The sequence below is a fragment of the Ylistrum balloti genome, unplaced genomic scaffold (assembly GCF_031769215.1).
Source record: "Ylistrum balloti isolate Yb309-2 unplaced genomic scaffold, AGI_CSIRO_Ybal_v1 Utg370656, whole genome shotgun sequence".
NCBI classification, from domain to species: Eukaryota; Metazoa; Mollusca; class Bivalvia; order Pectinida; family Pectinidae; genus Ylistrum; species Ylistrum balloti.
The window spans coordinates 1-21,643 of NW_026782398.1; the positions used below are offsets into that span (position 1 = coordinate 1).

At 38.3% G+C, this 21,643-nt stretch overlaps 2 protein-coding genes across 2 annotated transcripts; one reads left to right on the forward strand and one right to left on the reverse strand.

The window, feature by feature from the left end:
- Positions 1 to 3,984: 3,984 nt before the first annotated feature.
- On the reverse strand, positions 3,985 to 8,213 carry LOC132557291 (E3 ubiquitin-protein ligase ZNF598-like; the record flags this gene model as incomplete). Its single annotated transcript, XM_060221778.1, has 5 exons — positions 7,911 to 8,213; positions 6,090 to 6,326; positions 5,495 to 5,706; positions 4,698 to 4,918; positions 3,985 to 4,081 (listed from the first exon to the last, which is right to left on the reverse strand). Coding segments are annotated over exons 1-5 (944 nt in total), but the record flags the coding sequence as incomplete, so codon positions are not given.
- Positions 8,214 to 8,451: 238 nt separating this feature from the next.
- LOC132557290 (synaptogyrin-2-like) lies at positions 8,452 to 21,402 on the forward strand. Its single transcript, XM_060221777.1, has 4 exons — positions 8,452 to 8,559; positions 12,002 to 12,221; positions 15,001 to 15,155; positions 15,275 to 21,402. Exons 1-4 carry the CDS (start codon positions 8,452 to 8,454, stop codon positions 15,467 to 15,469), a joined length of 678 nt encoding a protein of 225 aa, XP_060077760.1. The 3' UTR covers positions 15,470 to 21,402.
- The last annotated feature ends 241 nt before the right edge of the window (positions 21,403 to 21,643 follow it).

The window sequence follows — 21,643 nt, forward strand, 5'->3', positions numbered from 1 at the left end:
ACCTGAAGCAGTCCCTGTAAGATGTTTGATATCCCTCCCCATGCTGTTCTCTAGTTGTTAAATACTAACCTGAAGCGGTCCCTGTAAGATGTTTGATATCCCTCCCCATGCTGTTCTCTGTGTTAAATACTAACCTGAAGCAGTCCCTGTAAGATGTTTGATATCCCTCCCCATGCTGTTCTCTGTGTTAAATACTAACCTGAAGCGGTCCCTGTAAGATGTTTGATATCCCTCCCCATGCTGTTCTCTGTGTTAAATACTAACCTGAAGCAGTCCCTGTAAGATGTTTGATATCCCTCCCCATGCTGTTCTCTGTGTTAAATACTAACCTGAAGCAGTCCCTGTAAGATGTTTGATATCCCTCCCCATGCTGTTCTCTGTGTTAAATACTAACCTGAAGCAGTCCCTGTAAGATGTTTGATATCCCTCCCCATGCTGTTCTCTGTGTTAAATACTAACCTGAAGCAGTCCCTGTAAGATGTTTGATATCCCTCCCCATGCTGTTCTCTATGTGTTAAATACTAACCTGAAGCAGTCCCTGTAAGATGTTTGATATCCCTCCCCATGCTGTTCTCTGTGTTAAATACTAACCTGAAGCAGTCCCTGTAAGATGTTTGATATCCCTCCCCATGCTGTTCTCTGTGTTAAATACTAACCTGAAGCAGTCCCTGTAAGATGTTTGATATCCCTCCCCATGCTGTTCTCTGTGTTAAATACTAACCTGAAGCAGTCCCTGTAAGATGTTTGATATCCCTCCCCATGCTGTTCTCTAGTTGTTAAATACTAACCTGAAGCAGTCCCTGTAAGATGTTTGATATCCCTCCCCATGCTGTTCTCTATGTGTTAAATACTAACCTGAAGCAGTCCCTGTAAGATGTTTGATATCCCTCCCCATGCTGTTCTCTGTGTTAAATACTAACCTGAAGCAGTCCCTGTAAGATGTTTGATATCCCTCCCCATGCTGTTCTCTATGTGTTAAATACTAACCTGAAGCAGTCCCTGTAAGATGTTTGATATCCCTCCCCATGCTGTTCTCTATGTGTTAAATACTAACCTGAAGCAGTCCCTGTAAGATGTTTGATATCCCTCCCCATGCTGTTCTCTATGTGTTAAATACTAACCTGAAGCAGTCCCTGTAAGATGTTTGATATCCCTCCCCATGCTGTTCTCTATGTGTTAAATATGTGTTAAATACCTGAAGCAGTCCCTGTAAGATGTTTGATATCCCTCCCCATGCTGTTCTCTGTGTTAAATACTAACCTGAAGCAGTCCCTGTAAGATGTTTGATATCCCTCCCCATGCTGTTTTCTGTGTTAAATACTAACCTGAAGCAGTCCCTGAAGCAGTAAGATGTTTGATATCCCTCCCCATGCTGTTCTCTGTGTTAAATACTAACCTGAAGCAGTCCCTGTAAGATGTTTGATATCCCTCCCCATGCTGTTCTCTAGTTGTTAAATACTAACCTGAAGCAGTCCCTGTAAGATGTTTGATATCCCTCCCCATGCTGTTCTCTGTGTTAAATACTAACCTGAAGCAGTCCCTGTAAGATGTTTGATATCCCTCCCCATGCTGTTCTCTATGTGTTAAATACTAACCTGAAGCAGTCCCTGTAAGATGTTTGATATCCCTCCCCATGCTGTTCTCTGTGTTAAATACTAACCTGAAGCAGTCCCTGTAAGATGTTTGATATCCCTCCCCATGCTGTTCTCTATGTGTTAAATACTAACCTGAAGCAGTCCCTGTAAGATGTTTGATATCCCTCCCCATGCTGTTCTCTGTGTTAAATACTAACCTGAAGCAGTCCCTGTAAGATGTTTGATATCCCTCCCCATGCTGTTCTCTGTGTTAAATACTAACCTGAAGCAGTCCCTGTAAGATGTTTGATATCCCTCCCCATGCTGTTCTCTGTGTTAAATACTAACCTGAAGCAGTCCCTGTAAGATGTTTGATATCCCTCCCCATGCTGTTCTCTATGTGTTAAATACTAACCTGAAGCAGTCCCTGTAAGATGTTTGATATCCCTCCCCATGCTGTTCTCTATGTGTTAAATACTAACCTGAAGCAGTCCCTGTAAGATGTTTGATATCCCTCCCCATGCTGTTCTCTATGTGTTAAATACTAACCTGAAGCAGTCCCTGTAAGATGTTTGATATCCCTCCCCATGCTGTTCTCTATGTGTTAAATACTAACCTGAAGCAGTCCCTGTAAGATGTTTGATATCCCTCCCCATGCTGTTCTCTGTGTTAAATACTAACCTGAAGCAGTCCCTGTAAGATGTTTGATATCCCTCCCCATGCTGTTATCTATGTGTTAAATACTAACCTGAAGCAGTCCCTGTAAGATGTTTGATATCCCTCCCCATGCTGTTCTCTATGTGTTAAATACTAACCTGAAGCAGTCCCTGTAAGATGTTTGATATCCCTCCCCATGCTGTTCTCTGTGTTAAATACTAACCTGAAGCAGTCCCTGTAAGATGTTTGATATCCCTCCCCATGCTGTTCTCTATGTGTTAAATACTAACCTGAAGCAGTCCCTGTAAGATGTTTGATATCCCTCCCCATGCTGTTCTCTATGTGTTAAATACTAACCTGAAGCATGTCTGTGTTAAATACTAACCTGAAGCAGTCCCTGTAAGATGTTTGATATCCCTCCCCATGCTGTTCTCTATGTGTTAAATACTAACCTGAAGCAGTCCCTGTAAGATGTTTGATATCCCTCCCCATGCTGTTCTCTGTGTTAAATACTAACCTGAAGCAGTCCCTGTAAGATGTTTGATATCCCTCCCCATGCTGTTCTCTATGTGTGAAGCAGTTAAGATGTTTGATATCCCTCCCCATGCTGTTCTCTATGTGTTAAATACTAACCTGAAGCAGTCCCTGTAAGATGTTTGATATCCCTCCCCATGCTGTTCTCTGTGTTAAATACTAACCTGAAGCAGTCCCTGTAAGATGTTTGATATCCCTCCCCATGCTGTTCTCTGTGTTAAATACTAACCTGAAGCAGTCCCTGTAAGATGTTTGATATCCCTCCCCATGCTGTGTTAAATACTAACCTGAAGCAGTCCCTGTAAGATGTTTGATATCCCTCCCCATGCTGTTCTCTATGTGTTAAATACTAACCTGAAGCAGTCCCTGTAAGATGTTTGATATCCCTCCCCATGCTGTTCTCTATGTGTTAAATACTAACCTGAAGCAGTCCCTGTAAGATGTTTGATATCCCTCCCCATGCTGTTCTCTATGTGTTAAATACTAACCTGAAGCAGTCCCTGTAAGATGTTTGATATCCCTCCCCCTGCTGTTCTCTGTGTTAAATACTAACCTGAAGCAGTCCCTGTAAGATGTTTGATATCCCTCCCCATGCTGTTCTCTGTGTTAAATACTAACCTGAAGCAGTCCCTGTAAGATGTTTGATATCCCTCCCCATGCTGTTCTCTGTGTTAAATACTAACCTGAAGCAGTCCCTGTAAGATGTTTGATATCCCTCCCCATGCTGTTCTCTATGTGTTAAATACTAACCTGAAGCAGTCCCTGTAAGATGTTTGATATCCCTCCCCATGCTGTTCTCTATGTGTTAAATACTAACCTGAAGCAGTCCCTGTAAGATGTTTGTTATCCCTCCCCATGCTGTTCTCTATGTGTTAAATACTAACCTGAAGCAGTCCCTGTAAGATGTTTGATATCCCTCCCCATGCTGTTCTCTATGTGTTAAATACTAACCTGAAGCAGTCCCTGTAAGATGTTTGATATCCCTCCCCATGCTGTTCTCTATGTGTTAAATACTAACCTGAAGCAGTCCCTGTAAGATGTTTGATATCCCTCCCCATGCTGTTCTCTATGTGTTAAATACTAACCTGAAGCAGTCCCTGTAAGATGTTTGATATCCCTCCCCATGCTGTTCTCTATGTGTTAAATACTAACCTGAAGCAGTCCCTGTAAGATGTTTGATATCCCTCCCCATGCTGTTCTCTATGTGTTAAATACCAACCTGAAGCGGTCCCTGTAAGATGCTTGACGACCAGATGCACCACCTCGCCCTCTGTTCCTTGGTACTTTCTCTTCATAGTCATCCCCAGATATTACACCTAATTAAGAAAACAAAATTATGCAACCTGATGAATTCAACATATATCATAATTGAAAGAAAAGTTGATTCCACATTTTAAGGAATTCACGATAGCGTTACTTAACCTACTTTGATTCTTAGTAGAAATGAAGAAATTCCTACATCTGGCTAAAAATTTAGTGTAGAAAATACACAATCTATAAATAAAAAAAAAAAGTTTGTATGAAGAAATAATTGCTACATCAGAATCAGAAATTATTCTATAGTATATGTTATATCAGAACCTGCTGACTGTTTACAGGCAGTTTTTCCTACATCAGAAATCAATCTAATTAAACTTGTTAACATAATGACTTACTCCAACATCGATAGGTAACTGCCTACTTCATCCAAATACATATTCACTATAGTATTTTCTTTGATTAATGAATTTTAAGGTAAATCTATTTGTGTCCTAACTTAAAAATGTGGGTAAAATGACAATTCACTTTTGTTCAGTTTTACTGTTAGTATAGTAGTAAGATGCATCAGGCTTGCTTAGAGTATACATGTAAATCTGACACATAGATCTTCTACTACTGGTCAGTCCTGAAATGTATACCAGTCCTACAGAACATACTTTGAGGACAATTTACCTCTCTGGGGTTTTTTTCGAGGAGCAAGCTGTATGTTCACATCCACAACACGTGACTGTTTGACTTGAGCCTTGGTAAGCCCACGATAGTGTTCACTTGCTTTGTGTGCCTTAAGGTCTATTTCAGAACGAAAAGCGTGTGTAAATTGAGCATTCACACATTCTTCTTCTTGACACAAATAATGTTGATCCCTGAAGTGTCGTTTCAGGTCATCATAGTCACTGTAAGAAAAAAACAAATGTCAATTCAGAACTGGTTTTCAATCTTCTCCACAAGTGTATGAAGCAGCTTTTTTTATTCTGCCTCTAAGTTCCAAGCTTGTTGGCAGTTTCCTTTTTTCATCAACAATTTACCCATGTATCAAAAGCTTTCCCATAAACCAGTTTTTAAGATAATCACAAGTGGCACTAGCAATGTACATGCATAATACCATGCATATCCTGTCAGCAAGCTTTGGTCAGCAGAGCCTTTTTCTCTCGCATATTTATGGTATTTCTTACATCAAAATAGTTAAAATCTACACTTATTGTAAAAAGCTGCCCAAGGAGTGAAGATTGATCAACTCCTGCAATGAAGGGTGAAATACTAATGATAAGAACATGTCAGTTGGTCCATGTGTAAAAATTTCAGTTGTAAGCATTGGAAGACATATGTCACATGTGTCAACATTTAGCCCTTTGTTTTGTTGAGAATGAGTCGTGAATAGTAAATTATATATAACCAGAAGGTTTCTGAAACATAGCAACTGCTTATAAAATATGACTGACATCGTAATTGTAACTCCCAGTAAATCGTACCTGTAATAATCATTACAACCATCTTTTTCACAAAAATGGCAGTAGTAGTGATCCTTCCTTAAGTGGCGATACAGCTCATCATTATCCATATAGCGTTCATCACAGAAGTGACACAATGGGTGACCCTTGTAGGATGTATCATCCTTGTCTCCAACACGACGATGGGTAGCAAGGTTCTGACGGCTATAGAACTTTCTCTCAAATGTGAAAATCTAAAAATTTAAAGAGGTTGTGATGTTTTAAAATTAGAAACTGATCCAATAACAAATCAGCAAAAGACAGAAAATAAAGAAATTACCTTCCAATATTGATATAAATAACTTAAAATGGATGGATCAAGCACTGACTTTATACAGTCGCAATCAAAATTATATGTTTAAACCCAGAGAATACCATCAATGTAGTTGTCAGGATACCTAATACACCATGGATGATAAATCAGAAATAACTTTTAATCAACACAACCTGTACATACTGGCTAAAACATCACCAAGAGTTCGTAGAAAAACACTATATACAGGCTAGACTAAATCACTGAGGGCGTCTTTAATTAACAGATCTAGTATTAACTAAATGAATTATAAGAGGAGTGTACCTTTAAATGATCAATGCAGAGATCACAGTAGAAGAGTGTGTGCTCTTTCCTCATGTGGGTCTGAAGTTCCCTAAATAATCTGAAGGTTTGTTTACATTTTGGGCAACTATGTTCTAACAATTTATCCACTTTTTTCTTAATGGAATCATCTTCAAAGAAAATTTTCAGCTTCCTGTTTGGAATGTAACCACGGCGAGGTATATCCGACTCCTTTACCAATTTATGAACCATATAAACCTGAAACATAAAGAAAACATATTTCTACAAAATAATTATCAACTAAAATTAATTAGACACATCAATTATCAAATAGACATCAATTTGTAATGTGCTTCTGACATTACTCCACTTGTAACAGACATTGACAGGCCTATCAATTCACGATCACCTGTTCAGCAGCAATGTCAAGTTATTCTAAAGATGTTAGTAGTACAAGTAAAACAGAATATATCAACTTATTTAAGTACATAACAAATTTTGTAAGTTAATACATCTTGCGACCAAACCAATCCACTTGAACATTCTAGCATGATTGAACAATTTTAACAAGTACACAATTTGATTTATAATGAAAAAGAATTGAAGAAATTTTGACAAATCTAAGAACTGAATATTACCAGTTAATGTTATGATTTTTTTTTTAAAAGTTCACTGTATCAAAGGTTCTACATTTATATTATAAATACTTTCAATTGGTAAAACAATGTCTATTGATAAATCTGGTTGACTGTCAGTCTCTTACAAGAGTTGACATTCACTGTATTAGGTTCATACCTATTTTTTCAAAACTTATTTGCGACAAAGGGCTCACATTCTTATATATTGATTTACTGAACCTCTTGTACATCAAATTCAAATGCATTAATGGAAAACCAATTTTGGTAAGATTACCTTCATCTAGTTTTGTACTTGCACTTTCAGCGAGCAACATATATAGTGTAACAAATAATCAACTCAAAAAATGTCGAAAATAATCTTTTTTAACATTTCCACGAAATGATCAGATATTGTTGCATGTTGCAACATGCACTTGTGTTTTGTGCAAAAGGTGGACAATCTGAGGTACATAAATAGGGTTAGTGTGATAGTATCAGCCTTGATACAGCACTCGGATTATAAGGTAATACCCATTTCAGATGATAAATCAATATCAAAGTCCTCTTATATATTTACTTCCATATTTTTCATTTGATTGTTAGAAAATGGGCACCCTGCTTGAGCAAACAAAAGCAATGAGTTAAATATAAATATGGAATGTACAAATTATGTTTTCAGAAAGACCATTCAACCATTGCTGCATACAAAGTTCATGCTACTGAAATTTCTCAGAATCTCTAACTGTTCTATACACCTTCTATAAATGAAAGTGAAAGTACATGTAGAGTCACCAATTCACCATATTTCACCATGATCATGTAAACCGGGCATTGATCAAATTGTGGGAAAATGCTACAATCACCTAATATTTCTTTACCTTCACTTATTAATTCAAAACTTTCCATTCCAGTTCAGGATCTAACATATTCAACTAATGTTCAAAATTAAACATAACATCTTTTAAATTCAGATAAACAACTACTAAGTAGAAATTATTACAACGCCTTTTTACCAAGTTCATCTTGATTATGAAGGCCATAACCAGATAGTATTTGACAAAAGGTTGGAAGCACTGACATGTAAGTTATCATTTGCCCTCAAATGTTACTACATTGTTACTAACTTTCAAACATCGTGTACAAAATTACCTAGCTAGGAATAGTTTTGCTTTATTAGCTAAGATACCAGGAAGAGGCAAATGAACACAACTTCAAGTCAGCATACCTGATTAAGATCGGTTCTACATATAGGACAGTATAACTGTTCACATAACGCCCTCATCCTCAGGGCACATCGGTAACAAACTGGGTGATCACAACTTCCGATCGCGTATATTTCTACTGCCTCGTGGCAGACTGGGCAGGATTCAGTGGCACTCTCCCTCCTCTGACGTTTCTCCATATTGCTTCTTCTTTGACTAACCAACAAAACGAAAGTTGTGTACTGACGCAATGATCTTAGTAAGGGAAGGCCGAATGCGGTATATATAACCGTTTTGTAATCTTAATATAGATTCTCATGGCTACTCTTTCCGCCGGGTTGTGCAATGTTTGTGATAAACGTCATCAAAATATGGGATGATTGTGTGGCGAAAATAAAAATTGCAGGCAATCAAAAAAAGAGATCAAAACATGTATTTATTTTTGTTTATGAATTGTTGTTAGATGTAAATAATGGAAATGACATATTTGATTATATCTTAGTAAAAAATAATAATTATAAACTCGTGACGTCATTTCCTCGTGATCATGATAATTTTTCCAAGATGTCCGGGACGGAAGGTGGTGCTTTCGGTGCTGGGAAAGCAGGAACCCCATTTGACCTTTTAACGTTCATTAAAAAACCACAAGTGATATTGCGAATAGCAAGCACGGTATGTTGATATTTTTCCTTCGTTATCATGGTGAAAGATATACAAAGTTCTGATTTGTTTACAATAAAAATATACCGATTTGAAAGTAACATGTAACAGCAAGAATTTGTTTTACAATGTTCATGTGCAGTAGGTTACGCTTAGTTACTTACTGGTACTATTCCCAGGAATAATACAGATCAACGCACATATTTACTCTAAGCGGACGAATAAAAATTTTTAATACATATATTAAGTCGCGGTATATTTATGTACAAATCCCTCACTCATTCACAGATGTCAATATCGTGCATAATCAAGGTTACAAACCCGATTTTCCTAAGGAAAATAATTATTCTACGCAAGAAAATTCTGTATAACTTAGGATACAATCAGTTGTTTATTTCTGGTGCAGGATTATTTAAAGTCCTTCATTCGCGACTCCGACCACACACTATATCATAAGCTGTGACATGGTCGTTTATAATGTCCCTCATGTAGCTTTTAGGGTCATCAGATAAATATTAACTTCAACTCATGTGCCAGCATTTTCAATTAATAAGCCATATGATAACATTAAAAGCTAGATCATAGTTTCAAACTATAGCTAACTATTGATTAGTTGAACTGGTCATTTGGTCCAGGTAGTATCAATACACATTCTTTCACCATGGATTATATTGACCACTATTTGCCATACGTATTCCTTTCTTGAAAATTCAAGTTTCCATCCAGTCATATTTCAGTGTCGATACCGTCATCATATAATCATATGTTATATTTTAGAATTTATTAAAAAGTTTCATTCCTCCAGCTCCTACCCCACTCCAGTCAGTTTCATTCCTCCAGCCCCACCCCACTCCAGTCAGTTTCATTCCTCCAGCCCCACCCCACTCCAATCAGTTTCATTCCTCCAGCCCCACCCCACTCCAATCAGTTTCATACCTCCAGCCCCACCCCACTCCAATCAGTTTCATACCTCAAGTCCCCATCCCACTCCAATCAGTTTCATACCTCAAGTCCCCATCCCACTCCAATCAGTTTCATTCCTCCAGCCCCCATCCCACTCCAATCAGTGTCATTCCTCCAGCCCCACCCCACTCCAGTCAGTTTCATTCCTCCAGCCCCACCCCACTCCAATCAGTTTCATTCCTCCAGCCCCACCCCACTCCAATCAGTTTCATACCTCCAGCCCCACCCCACTCCAATCAGTTTCATACCTCAAGTCCCCATCCCACTCCAATCAGTTTCATTCCTCCAGCCCCCATCCCACTCCAATCAGTGTCATTCCTCCAGCCCCCATCCCACTCCAATCAGTTTCATTCCTCCAGCCCCCACCCCACTCCAATCGGTTTCATTCCTCCAGCCCCCCCACCCCACTCCAATCAGTTTCATTCCTCCAGCCTCTAGCCCCCACCCCCACTCCAAATAGTTTCATACCTCCAGTCCCACCCACTCCAATCAGTTTCATTCCTCCAGCCCCACCCCACTCCAATCAGTTTCATACCTCCAGCCCCACCCCACTCCAATCAGTTTCATTCCTCCAGCCCCACCCCACTCCAGTCAGTTTCATTCCTCCAGCCCCACCCCACTCCAATCAGTTTCATTCCTCCAGCCCCACCCCACTCCAATCAGTTTCATACCTCAAGCCCCACCCCACTCCAATCAGTTTCATACCTCAAGTCCCCATCCCACTCCAATCAGTTTCATTCCTCCAGCCCCCATCCCACTCCAATCAGTGTCATTCCTCCAGCCCCCATCCCACTCCAATCAGTTTCATTCCTCCAGCCCCCACCCCACTCCAATCGGTTTCATTCCTCCAGCCCCCCCACCCCACTCCAATCAGTTTCATTCCTCCAGCCTCTAGCCCCCACCCCCACTCCAAATAGTTTCATACCTCCAGTCCCACCCACTCCAATCAGTTTCATTCCTCCAGCCCCACCCCACTCCAATCAGTTTCATACCTCCAGCCCCACCCACTCCAATCAGTTTCATACCTCCAGCCCCACCCACTCCAATCAGTTTCATTCTTCCAGCCCCCATCCCACTCCAATCAGTTTCATTCCTCCAGCCCCACCCCACTCCAATCAGTTTCATTCCTCCAGCCCCCATCCCACTCCAATCAGTTTCATACCTCCAGCCCCATCCCACTCCAATCAGTTTCAGTCCTCCAGCCCCCACCCCACTCCAATCAGTTTCATACCTCCAGCCCCCACCCCACTCCAATCAGTTTCATACCTCCAGCCCCCATCCCACTCCAATCAGTTTCATACCTCCAGCCCCACCCGACTCCAATCAGTTTCATTCCTCCAGCCCCACCCCACTCCAATCAGTTTCATACCTCCAGTCCAACCCTACTCCAATCAGTTTCAGTCCTCCAGCTCCCATCCCACTCCAATCAGTTTCATACCTCCAGCCCCACCCGACTCCAATCAGTTTCAGTCCTCCAGCCCCCACCCCACTCTAATCAGTTTCATTCCTCCAGTCCCCATCCCACTCCAATCAGTTTCATACCTCCAGCCCCACCCACTCCAATCAGTTTCAGTCCTCCAGCCCCCATCCCACTCCAATCAGTTTCATTCCTCCAGCCCCACCCCACTCCAATCAGTTTCATTCCTCCAGTCCAACCCCACTCCAATCAGTTTCATTCCTCCAGCCCCCATCCCACTCCAATCAGTTTCATTCCTCCAGCCCCACCCACTCCAATCAGTTTCAGTCCTACAGCCCCCACCCGACTCCAATCAGTTTCATTCCTCCAACCCCCATCCCACTACAATTAGTTTAATTCCTTACTTCCCCAACACTCGTTTTTTTGGTTTATGTAAAATTTGATTTAAAAATTGCAATAGTACAAAGGAAAGTATGTTTAACAGATTCTTTTCTTCAAATTTCTATAGTAAAATTCAAGTTTTTATGTAGATAAGGAGGGTTTGTAGAGTATATATCAGTATACTCTAAGATCATGATAAGAAAGCTAGACCATTCAGTCATTTTGTTAATTTGTGAATTCATCTTAATAAAAATCCGAAACCAAGTTATGGCAAATTTACACTTAAGTTTCTGCAAGTATGAGGTCCATGTACTCTAGTCATAATTATGTAATTTATACTAATCTAATCAGTTTTGGATTATTATTACTTTGTATATATCTTGGGAATAATCATCAACAGTAAAAGTTTAGTTGGTTAGTGAAACACGAGGATGCATTACGTAAACAACATTATTCTCATATCACCAACTCTGAACAATAGATGGCCCTAGCTAGATCCAGGAAAGTCTGGTATATTTATAGATGGCTAATGCCAAAATCCAAGTCTAAAGAGATATGCTTTTATATTTTATATCATGGAACTTAACCATGGCTAACAGTATATGTTAATGTCATGCTTTATGTTTGAACTGTAGAAGTTAAATGAATGTACACTTGAAATTTCACACACTTACGTATTGCGTTATGTTACAGGTATGGGCTATGGTTGTGTTTGGGTGTATCTCGGCAGAAGGCTGGTATGACGGTCATTGTCAGATGCGAGATGACGCCAATGCCTGTAACTATGGTGTAGGAATTGGAGTTTTAGCATTCCTAATTTGTATTGGATTTCTTGTGGTGGATGCCCTGTTTGAAAACATCAGCAGTGTGCAATACAGAAAATATGTGGTTATAGCTGATATGTGTGTATCAGGTATGTACAGCTGTAGTTTTAATTCATATTGAAAATTTATATGGTGCATGGTTATTTTATTTTAATCGTCTCATTATATAATAACTGCTGATTTTTATTCCCATGCCATTATGTTTGGTGGGTAGTAATCCATATTTACTCTATTGTAACATAACATCCAGTTTTACACTACTAACATACTTGTCAGATAAAACTTCAAACTTAGGGTATGGATTGTTCACCTTGGTGAGACAGAGAGTTGTGTATATCAAAAGTTGGTTACTCAGACCTGGATTGTGACCTTTGACCTACATTGAAGAAAAATTTTGTCCAGACTTGATCTCTTACACTATGAGTCATAGGAACATAATACTTAGGGTATGAGTTAACCTTGATGAGACATTTACCGTTTGATGGCCTTAATGACCTTTTATGTGTTGACAGGCCGTTAAGAATGTAATAATGATAATAATAATTGATGAGACAATGTGATGTTTCAAAAGTAAGTACCCAGGGTCACCCTGACCTTCATTTTAACGTTTGACCTACATCTAAGAAAAAGTATGCTTGGTGTATAATCTTACATTCGGTGAGGGACTGTAACTCACAGAATGATCTTCTAGTAAATGTAAATATCCAGACCCTCTTTTAAGGTCAAAGGTTACACATGACAACTTTTTTATAATTAAGCTTCTGCAACTTCATCAAATACTGATACTTTTTAAGGGTAGAGTCAAAATGAAAAAAAACGTATGGAGATATTGAGGGGTATATATAAAAGGATATGAATTTAAAATTGATACATTTTGTGTATGTATGCATCATCTTTCTTCATGTTACAGTGGTATTGCTTTCTACATGCGGTGTATTCTTCTTTCATTTTGTTTGATAATGCATCCAAATGAAGAAACAGCGTGAATGATAAAAACATTTAATAGTATTAACTAACAACACATGATGTGTTTTCAAAATACACCATACTGATATGGCAAAATCCTGAATATCTTCCAAAATCTCTTAAAAGAATACCAAGATGGTTTATTTTACTTGTACAGGTTCTTTCTATATTAATTTACAGCAAACATTTGAATATCTGTATAATGCTATTCTTTTAAACAGGAATCGTCAGGAGTATGTAAAGTAAAATGATATGAGAAGTTAGAATTCAAGCTAGTTTTGTCCATTATTTAAAAGATAACGCATCTGTTAACTCCCTGTATCTGGGACACTGATTTGTTTTAATTGTGTAAAAAATGTTGCCTGTCACTATAACTCTGACCTGTTATATCAAAGTTATCATGATATAAATGATGCTGATAAGATACCAGTAATTACAGTAGGAAAAACGTGTGTACAGCACAAGTCAGGTGATGCTTTGATACTGCATAATGTGTGTGTGTGTGTGTGTGATTTTTTTAGCTACAGGCCTAGTATTGATTGCCATCTTGCAGCTTATAAAAGCTTATGTTATCAGTGTGTCTTGTGAGAGCTAGCAACCTCATCAGTACACTGTTAGGTTGTCTCACACAATTCATATATTATAGTAAAGTACTGTTGTGAACTGACTTTTTGTATCTGTGTGTGTGTGTTCCTGTTAAACCTATAATTATCATCTCTTCACCAAACCTAGCAATTAATTCTTCAAAACCAACCTTTTCTCTGAAACCCAATTATTCCTTGGAGTAGATAATTAATCAGTACATCCTACCTTCCTTCTGTAAACACTACACCATGACTTTACCATGGAACCAAACCTCAAAAAATGTCATATGCAAATCACCTGAATCAATTTACACAAGTGACTTACATATATTGTAGTTCAAAGTTGATAAAATCTTGACCTGAACATTAAGTTATTGTTGTAATTTGTTTTGGAATCAGAAATTTTGTACAACTATAACTGGAAATTGTAACTTTCTAGATCTAGCAATCACCCATGTCTGGTAGTTTACTTGCCAACATCTACACATATAGTGATGTTCAATAACAGGAAAGTTTCATGCTAGGTTAAAAAGCCAACCCCTTGACCTTGTGTCTGTTGTAATGTGTTGGCCATCATGGCTTGTTACTTTAATATATGTGGTTTTGTACATGTAGGCCATGAATAACATTGTATGATCATAGTACTGTATTATTTATGTGTATATCTACCCCAGTATGGTAGACCATGATCTATATCATTACTGCTCTCAATAGTGTAACATTATAATTATTATGTGTATATCTACCCCAGCATGGTAGACCATGATCTATATCATTACTGGGCCAGTTCTCAATAGTGTAACATTATAATTATTTATGTGTATATCTACCCCAGCATGGTAGACCATGATCTATATCATTACTGCTCTCAATAGTGTAACATTATAATTATTATGTGTATATCTACCCCAGCATGGTAGACCATGATCTATATCATTACTGGGCCAGTTCTCAATAGTGTAACATTATAATTATTATGTGTATATCTACCCCAGCATGGTAGACCATGATCTATATCATTACTGCTCTCAATAGTGTAACATAATTATTATGTGTATATCTACCCCAGCATGGTAGACCATGATCTATATCATTACTGGGCCAGTTCTCAATAGTGTAACATTATAATTATTATGTGTATATCTACCCCAGCATGGTAGACCATGATCTATATCATTACTGGGTTTGTCCTCAATAATGTAACATTATAATTCTCCTGATTCGGTGATATTTTCTCATTCTATTACATATACACATATGTGTTATAGACCATCATCTTTACCCCAGTTTACTCTCATCATTTCCTGATACATTATAGCATTGTGGACATTCCTGTGGTTTGTTGGCTTCTGCTACTTGACGGATGCATGGAATCATTCTCCTGACAACAGCGTCTATCGTGCCCCTCACGGTCATGGCCGCGATCATGTACAAGCAGCCATAGCTTTTTCCTTCTTCTCCATTATATCCTGGGTAAGTATTGTGTGAGTTACGTTGTGATTGTAGGGGTAAGGTTATGGCTGTCTCTTTGTTAATCTTTGATATGGAGTTTGACTGGAGTTAATCAAAGTGACCTCTGTGTGTGTTTTCAGGGAGGCCTCACCTTCTTTGCTGTGAGGCGCTATCGGGAAGGCTCGCAGGAAACGTTCACTCAAGGATATGAAACGGAACAAAATGCATCTTCTCCGTATTCTTCATTCCCTGGCAGTGATACTGGAGACCCATATCAGCAGCCCCCATTCAGTGGTCAGAAGGAGGCTCCCGACTTCCAGCCACCAACCTACTAGGGAAGAGCATATGAATTGCCCCTTTTCAGTTGTGGGGGAACAAGAATCAAAAGGAGGATCCACCAGTGTTACCATGGTCACTGTTAGAGAGTTGTATTAGGCTGTTGTCAAGTGTAGGATGAGGTTTGGATATGTATATGTAGCTGAGATATCAGATCATGGTATGTCTGGGTCACTTGAAGGTCATTTTGGCTTTATCAACTACAAACTCATTTATAAATATTCAATGCCTATATATTTACTGTTGAATAAGTATTAAAGAATTAGATTCAGTTTTGGGTGGTTAAAATTTGAAATATGAAGCTGGTGTGATATGTCACTGCTACTGACTGTTAAGGGCGTTGAAGAAAAATTAAGGAAACAATGCTTTCTGGAGTCCTGATAGATGGCTGAATTTTAGTAAGTCTAGGTACTTAATGGAACTAAGGAACTAGACTGTTGGAAGCCTGTTAATGTTCTTTTTTAGCAGTCTTTCAGATGCTGATGGGGTCTGATTAAAGGAAGATTACTAAATATATTTTGGCTAGCAAGTAACTGAAGGAGGTGAGGTGTGTGATTATTGAAGGAATTGGTATGTAAAATTCTTTAAAAAGGATTGACATGGTTTGACAGCTGTTTGAGTTGGCCTCAGTGTGTTCAGCACCAGGAATAACCGATCTCACTGATGATAGATTTTCCTTGATGGGAAAAAGGCACAAAGATATGTAGGAAATCCATATATTGTACTAGTATCATCTTTGATTCTCTTCTGTGTTGTGATTAGCTAAGACTTGTCAATACTATATATTCATCAATTTGATAGATCTCTGGAGTTTGTAGCTTTACTTAAAATGAAGTTTCTATGCTATTGTATCAGGTGAAACATGTCACATGTTTAATATTCCTTAAAATCAGAGAGGATTTATCCAGTGGAAGTATTTAACCTTATAAATTGTTGTTTAAGCTGAGAAGACATTGGTCTGATTACTGTTATATAGTCAGATTATTACTAGAGCAAATGTTATACCCACCTGTAGATATAGGCATATTCACCATGCTTAAAAGATATGTTGGTTATATTGTAAGTCAAGTATTGAGCTAGCTTCAGTGACAGGACTGGCCTTTGAGAGCTAGCCTTGGTGAAAGGACTGGTCTCTGAGAGCTAGCCTGGTGACAGGACTAACCTCTGAGAGCTAGTCTTGGTGACAGGACTAACCTCGGAGAGCTAGCCTTGGTGACAAGACTGACCTCTGAGGGCTAGCCTTAGTGACAGGACTGACCTCTGAGAGCCAGTCTCAGTGATGGGACTGACCTCTGAGAGCTAGCCTTGGTGACAGGACTGACCTCTAAGGGCTAGCCTTGGTGACAGGACTAACCTTGGAGAGCCAGCCTCAGTGATGGGACTGACATCTGCGGGCTAGTTTTAGTGATAGGACTGACCTCTGAGAGCTAGCCTTGGCGACAGGACTGGCCTTTGAGTGCTAGCCTTGGTGACAGTATTGGCCTTTGAGAGCTAGCCTTGGTGACAGGAATGGTCTCTGAGAGCTGGCCTTGATGACAGGACTAACCTCTGAGAGCCAGCCTCAGTGATGGGACTGACCTCTGAGAGTTAGCCTTGGTGACAGGACTGACCTCTAAGGGCTAGCCTTGGTGACAGGACTAACCTCGGAGAGCCAGCCTCAGTGATGGGACTGACATCTGCGGGCTAGTTTTAGTGATAGGACTGACCTCTGAGAGCTAGCCTTGGCGACAGGACTGGCCTTTGAGTGCTAGCCTTGGTGACAGGAATGGTCTCTGAGAGCTGGCCTTGATGACAGGACTAACCTCTGAGAGCCAGCCTCAGTGATGGGACTGACCTCTTAGGGCTAGCCTTGGTGACAGGACTGGTCTCTGAGAGCCAGTCTCAGTGACAGGACTGACCTCTGGGAGCTAGCCTCAGGGACATGACTGACCTCTGAGGGCTAGCCTTGGTGACAGGACTAACCTCGGGGAGCCAGCCTCAGTGATGGAACTGACCTCGGAGATTCAGCCTCAGTGATGGGACTGACCTCTGAGGGCTGCTAGCCTTGGTGACAGGACTGGTCTCTGAGAGCTAGCCTTGGTGACAGAACTGACCTCTGAGAACCAGCCTCAGTGATGGGACTGACCTCTGAGAGTTAAGTCCAGTGATGGCACAGACCTCTAAATGCTCATCACTTCAGTAATCGATGATGGGACTAACCTGTAGCTAGTGCTAGCTTCAGTGATGGGACGGACCTCAAAGAGCTTTTGTTAGTGATATGACTTGCCTCAAACATCTAGCCTCAGTGTCTGAGAGATGTGACTTACCTCTAAGAGCTATTCTCAATGATGTGATTTGCCTCCAAGTGTTAGTGATGGAAATGACCTCCTTAATTCCAATTTTAATGAGGGCTGTAGAATGTGTGTGTATGTACCGGTAAAGCATTTCAAACCACCACCTTGTTCCCAGAAACACACGGTGAGGCTAGCTTGTTGATTGGTAGGACTGTACCAGTTTTTATTGTTTTTCATGTGATATTCCTTTTTTTTCCGCAATTTATTTTATTTGACAGTGAATCATTCCATTTCTTCAATGTATTTAATTTGTGCTATGTAAATATAAAGATATTCCTAATTGGGTGAGTGTAAGGGTATGGCGTTGCTGTCTTCTGTAGATTAGAATGCTATCAGTTTGATTTCTTTTATAGTATTTTAATGTTAAACTGTTATATACATATATTTACATTTTATATCATAATTTATGTCCATATTTCAAAGTAGATTTTTCATTTTGTTAAGTTTGTGTAAAAACATATTTCTGTCAAAGAGTTGTCTATTGTCTGCTCATAATATTTAATACTCTGAAATAGCCACACTAATTGGTATACAAGACATTAACATTCTGGTTTGTATGGGTCTTACCTTCACTGTTTGACTTTGATATTTAGAAATCATATCTATTGTATCCTAGTTTGTGTGTAGAACAGATAATACTTTCATTAATGACTCTGTGAATTCTGTAAGAATTTCCAGTTCTGCTTTTTTGCAGTTTTACTTATGTTACACCTTCTTTCTGTACTGATCATTCTGTACTTGACCAATGTCACTTGTTTTGAGGTTGTTGTGTTGACATTGAAGTCTGGTTCACTTACAGATTTAGCTGTTGATCAGCATCGCCCGGTCTTGGTGTTAGTGTGCTTATTCCATAATCAGTCAGTAACATCAGTGTTACTGTCTGTGTACTTATAACCATGTATGAGTGTTGGATGATGTGTGTTAGACTTGTGCCACTATGCTGTCCCATAAGCCAAAGTGTTTTTTTGTGATCACTGATGGAAGTGCTGCTTTTATTCATTGATTTGTAGACGTATTATATAAATTGGACTTAATATGATATTGTTAATGAAACTTCTTCAAAAATACTTGGAGCAGAATACAATTTCAGACATACATTATAAAGGCTGAGATATTTGTCTCACTAAAATCTGTTAAAATCTATGTTCAGGGTCTGACTGTTAAGAACATAAGACATGGTCCTTAAATATGAAATCCAGAATATGTTATATATGATTATACTGGAAGAAATTGACACCTTGAAATCCATACTACATTGTATATGAAAAAAAACAACTGTTCCTTCAAAAAGAAAATCTTGAGGACAAAGTTTTACTGAAAAATCATTAACAGCACTTTTTTTTAGAAGTTACTGTCATTTTCATTAAGGTTAACTTTGCAATTACCTGTGGGAATTTGGTGACATACATTGTTTACATATAGCATGTATTTAATATATGTTGAATTATTGTTGACTTTTGTCATTTGATTGCTTATTGCTTTTTCACAATATATCTATAACATATCTTTTCAGTATTTTTTATCCGAAAAAAGATTTGTAATGATAAAGCAAAGAAGAAGTTTTTATTATGCTGTGCAGTGCAATATTACATTGGTAATTATAAAGGGCTAACCAGCAGTGGATCTTTAAGCTCTGTTCCTCTTGTCAGATTATCTCCCTTCATGGCTTATCTCTTTCTCTCAGATTTGTTCTAAAAAAAACTGCTTATTTGTTGGTTTCTAAATTTCATTTTTACATTGGAAATTGGAAACTCAGATTTTGTGGTAAAACACAAGACAGTCAATTAACCACTTTTTTGACAAATGAGTAAGGAGAAGTTTTGATGAGGACTGGAATATTGATAAACAGTATATAGTTACAATAATCAAAAGCATTGGGGAAAAAACATTTCAGTTAATATATCAACAGAATTTCTTGGAAAAGGAAAGAAAATGTAACTATTGAAACATGTTTTTGGCATGGTATGGATTTTTAAAATGTACACCAAAATAGATTTTAGTAAACCATATAATTGTTGTTTTATGAAGAAATGTTACGGAAATTATCAGTTGTGAATCTTACCAAAGTTTTCCTACATACTGTAGTGATCACAAGAATGGATATGCCAAAAGGTTATTGATGTAGATGTCTTATTTGATAGATTAAGAATTAAGGTATATAATTGTTTGATAAGGCAAAACTAGGGATATGCATGTAAAATCATTGTAATTCTTGTTTCATGATATTTGTGTCTAAGATGTAAAAGTTCCACTGAATTCATTACAACATTGCTTCCATATTTCAGTGTTCTGTAGGTAAGAAAGATCATCACTTTGTCTATGTAATGCTGAATCAGCACCCGTTCAGGTTAAAGTTTTCTGATTCTTAAACATAATGTTACAGATAATGTTTTGAAGTAAGGCCAATAAAACAAAACAGTCTGAAAATTAACTTTGTGTAAAATTTTCATATCATATATCATAAACTTGGATTATAAATGCAATTGACCATGTGACTATTTGCAATTCAGTCTATTGTGTATGTTACACACCAGCTTACTTGTAATACAAATTGTATATCTGCACATTTACTTCTAATACAAGTTATGTATATAATGAAATGACTTACGATACAAGCTTTTACTAAGTTATTGTTGTCTTGTGTTACAGCAGGTCTATATATTCCATGCTTACTTGAATTAGGAGTTGTATGTATGATATGTTTACTTGTATTACAAGTTTTATGTGTCTACTTGTATAACAATTTGTGTGTATGTTTACTGTCTTACAAGTAGTTCACTCCTAGTATGTGTCACTAGTTGTTAACACTATGCACAGAGAATCCTATAACTGTTGTTCTTCATTACCAGCTATTATCATATCTTTGTAATTAATCCTTGTCTGTTATACCAGTCACAAACATTTAAATACATACATTTTCTGCTTGTATTAGGTGTGTTTACAACACACTACACACCTTGTCAGCTGTAACCACACACCTTGTCAGTTATAACTGCACACCTTGTCAGTTACAACTACAGAGTTTTTCAGTTATAACAAAACACCTTGCCAGTAATAACTGCACACCTTGTCAGTTATAATTACACACCTTGTCAGTTATAACTATAACTGCACACCTTGTCAGTTATAACCACACACCTTGTCAGTTATAACTATGACTGTACATCTTGTCAGTTATAACCGCATACCTTGTCAGTTATAACTACAGAGTTTGTCAGTTATAACCGCACACCTTGTCCGTTATAACTACACACCTTGTCAGTGATAACTACACACCTTGTCAGTTATAACCACACACCTTGTCAGTTATAACCACACACCTTGTCAGGTATAACTACACATAATGTCTGTTATTAAATCTTTGTGACTCTGTGTGTTATATTGTTAACTAGAAACACTAAGTGTTATATCCGGCTGGTATAGATGTGTAATTAGAAGGATTGTCTTACTACAAGCTGGAACATTATCTGTTAGTTTCAACAACTGTGTATGTCTGTTCTAGTGTAGGTATAAATACGATCTGTTGTTTGTACAGCATAATGGTTCTTGTCAACATGTCTTGACATGTATGGTTGAATAAAAGATTTTCAAATGAATAAGATTATCGTTCATGTTATAAATATTGGGCAACTTAAGTAGCTGTGGATGCTGATTGGTACGCCTACCTTACATATAAACTCCGACCTTGGGAATTCCTGGTCTCTTCCCGTATGACCTCCTGCTAGGACACATATACTGTACAGGAAATATATACCATATTTCTCCAAAGCTGGTACAAAAGACACGAGTGAATAACACCTTTATATACACATTTAGAGTAAGATACAGCTGAGCCAAACA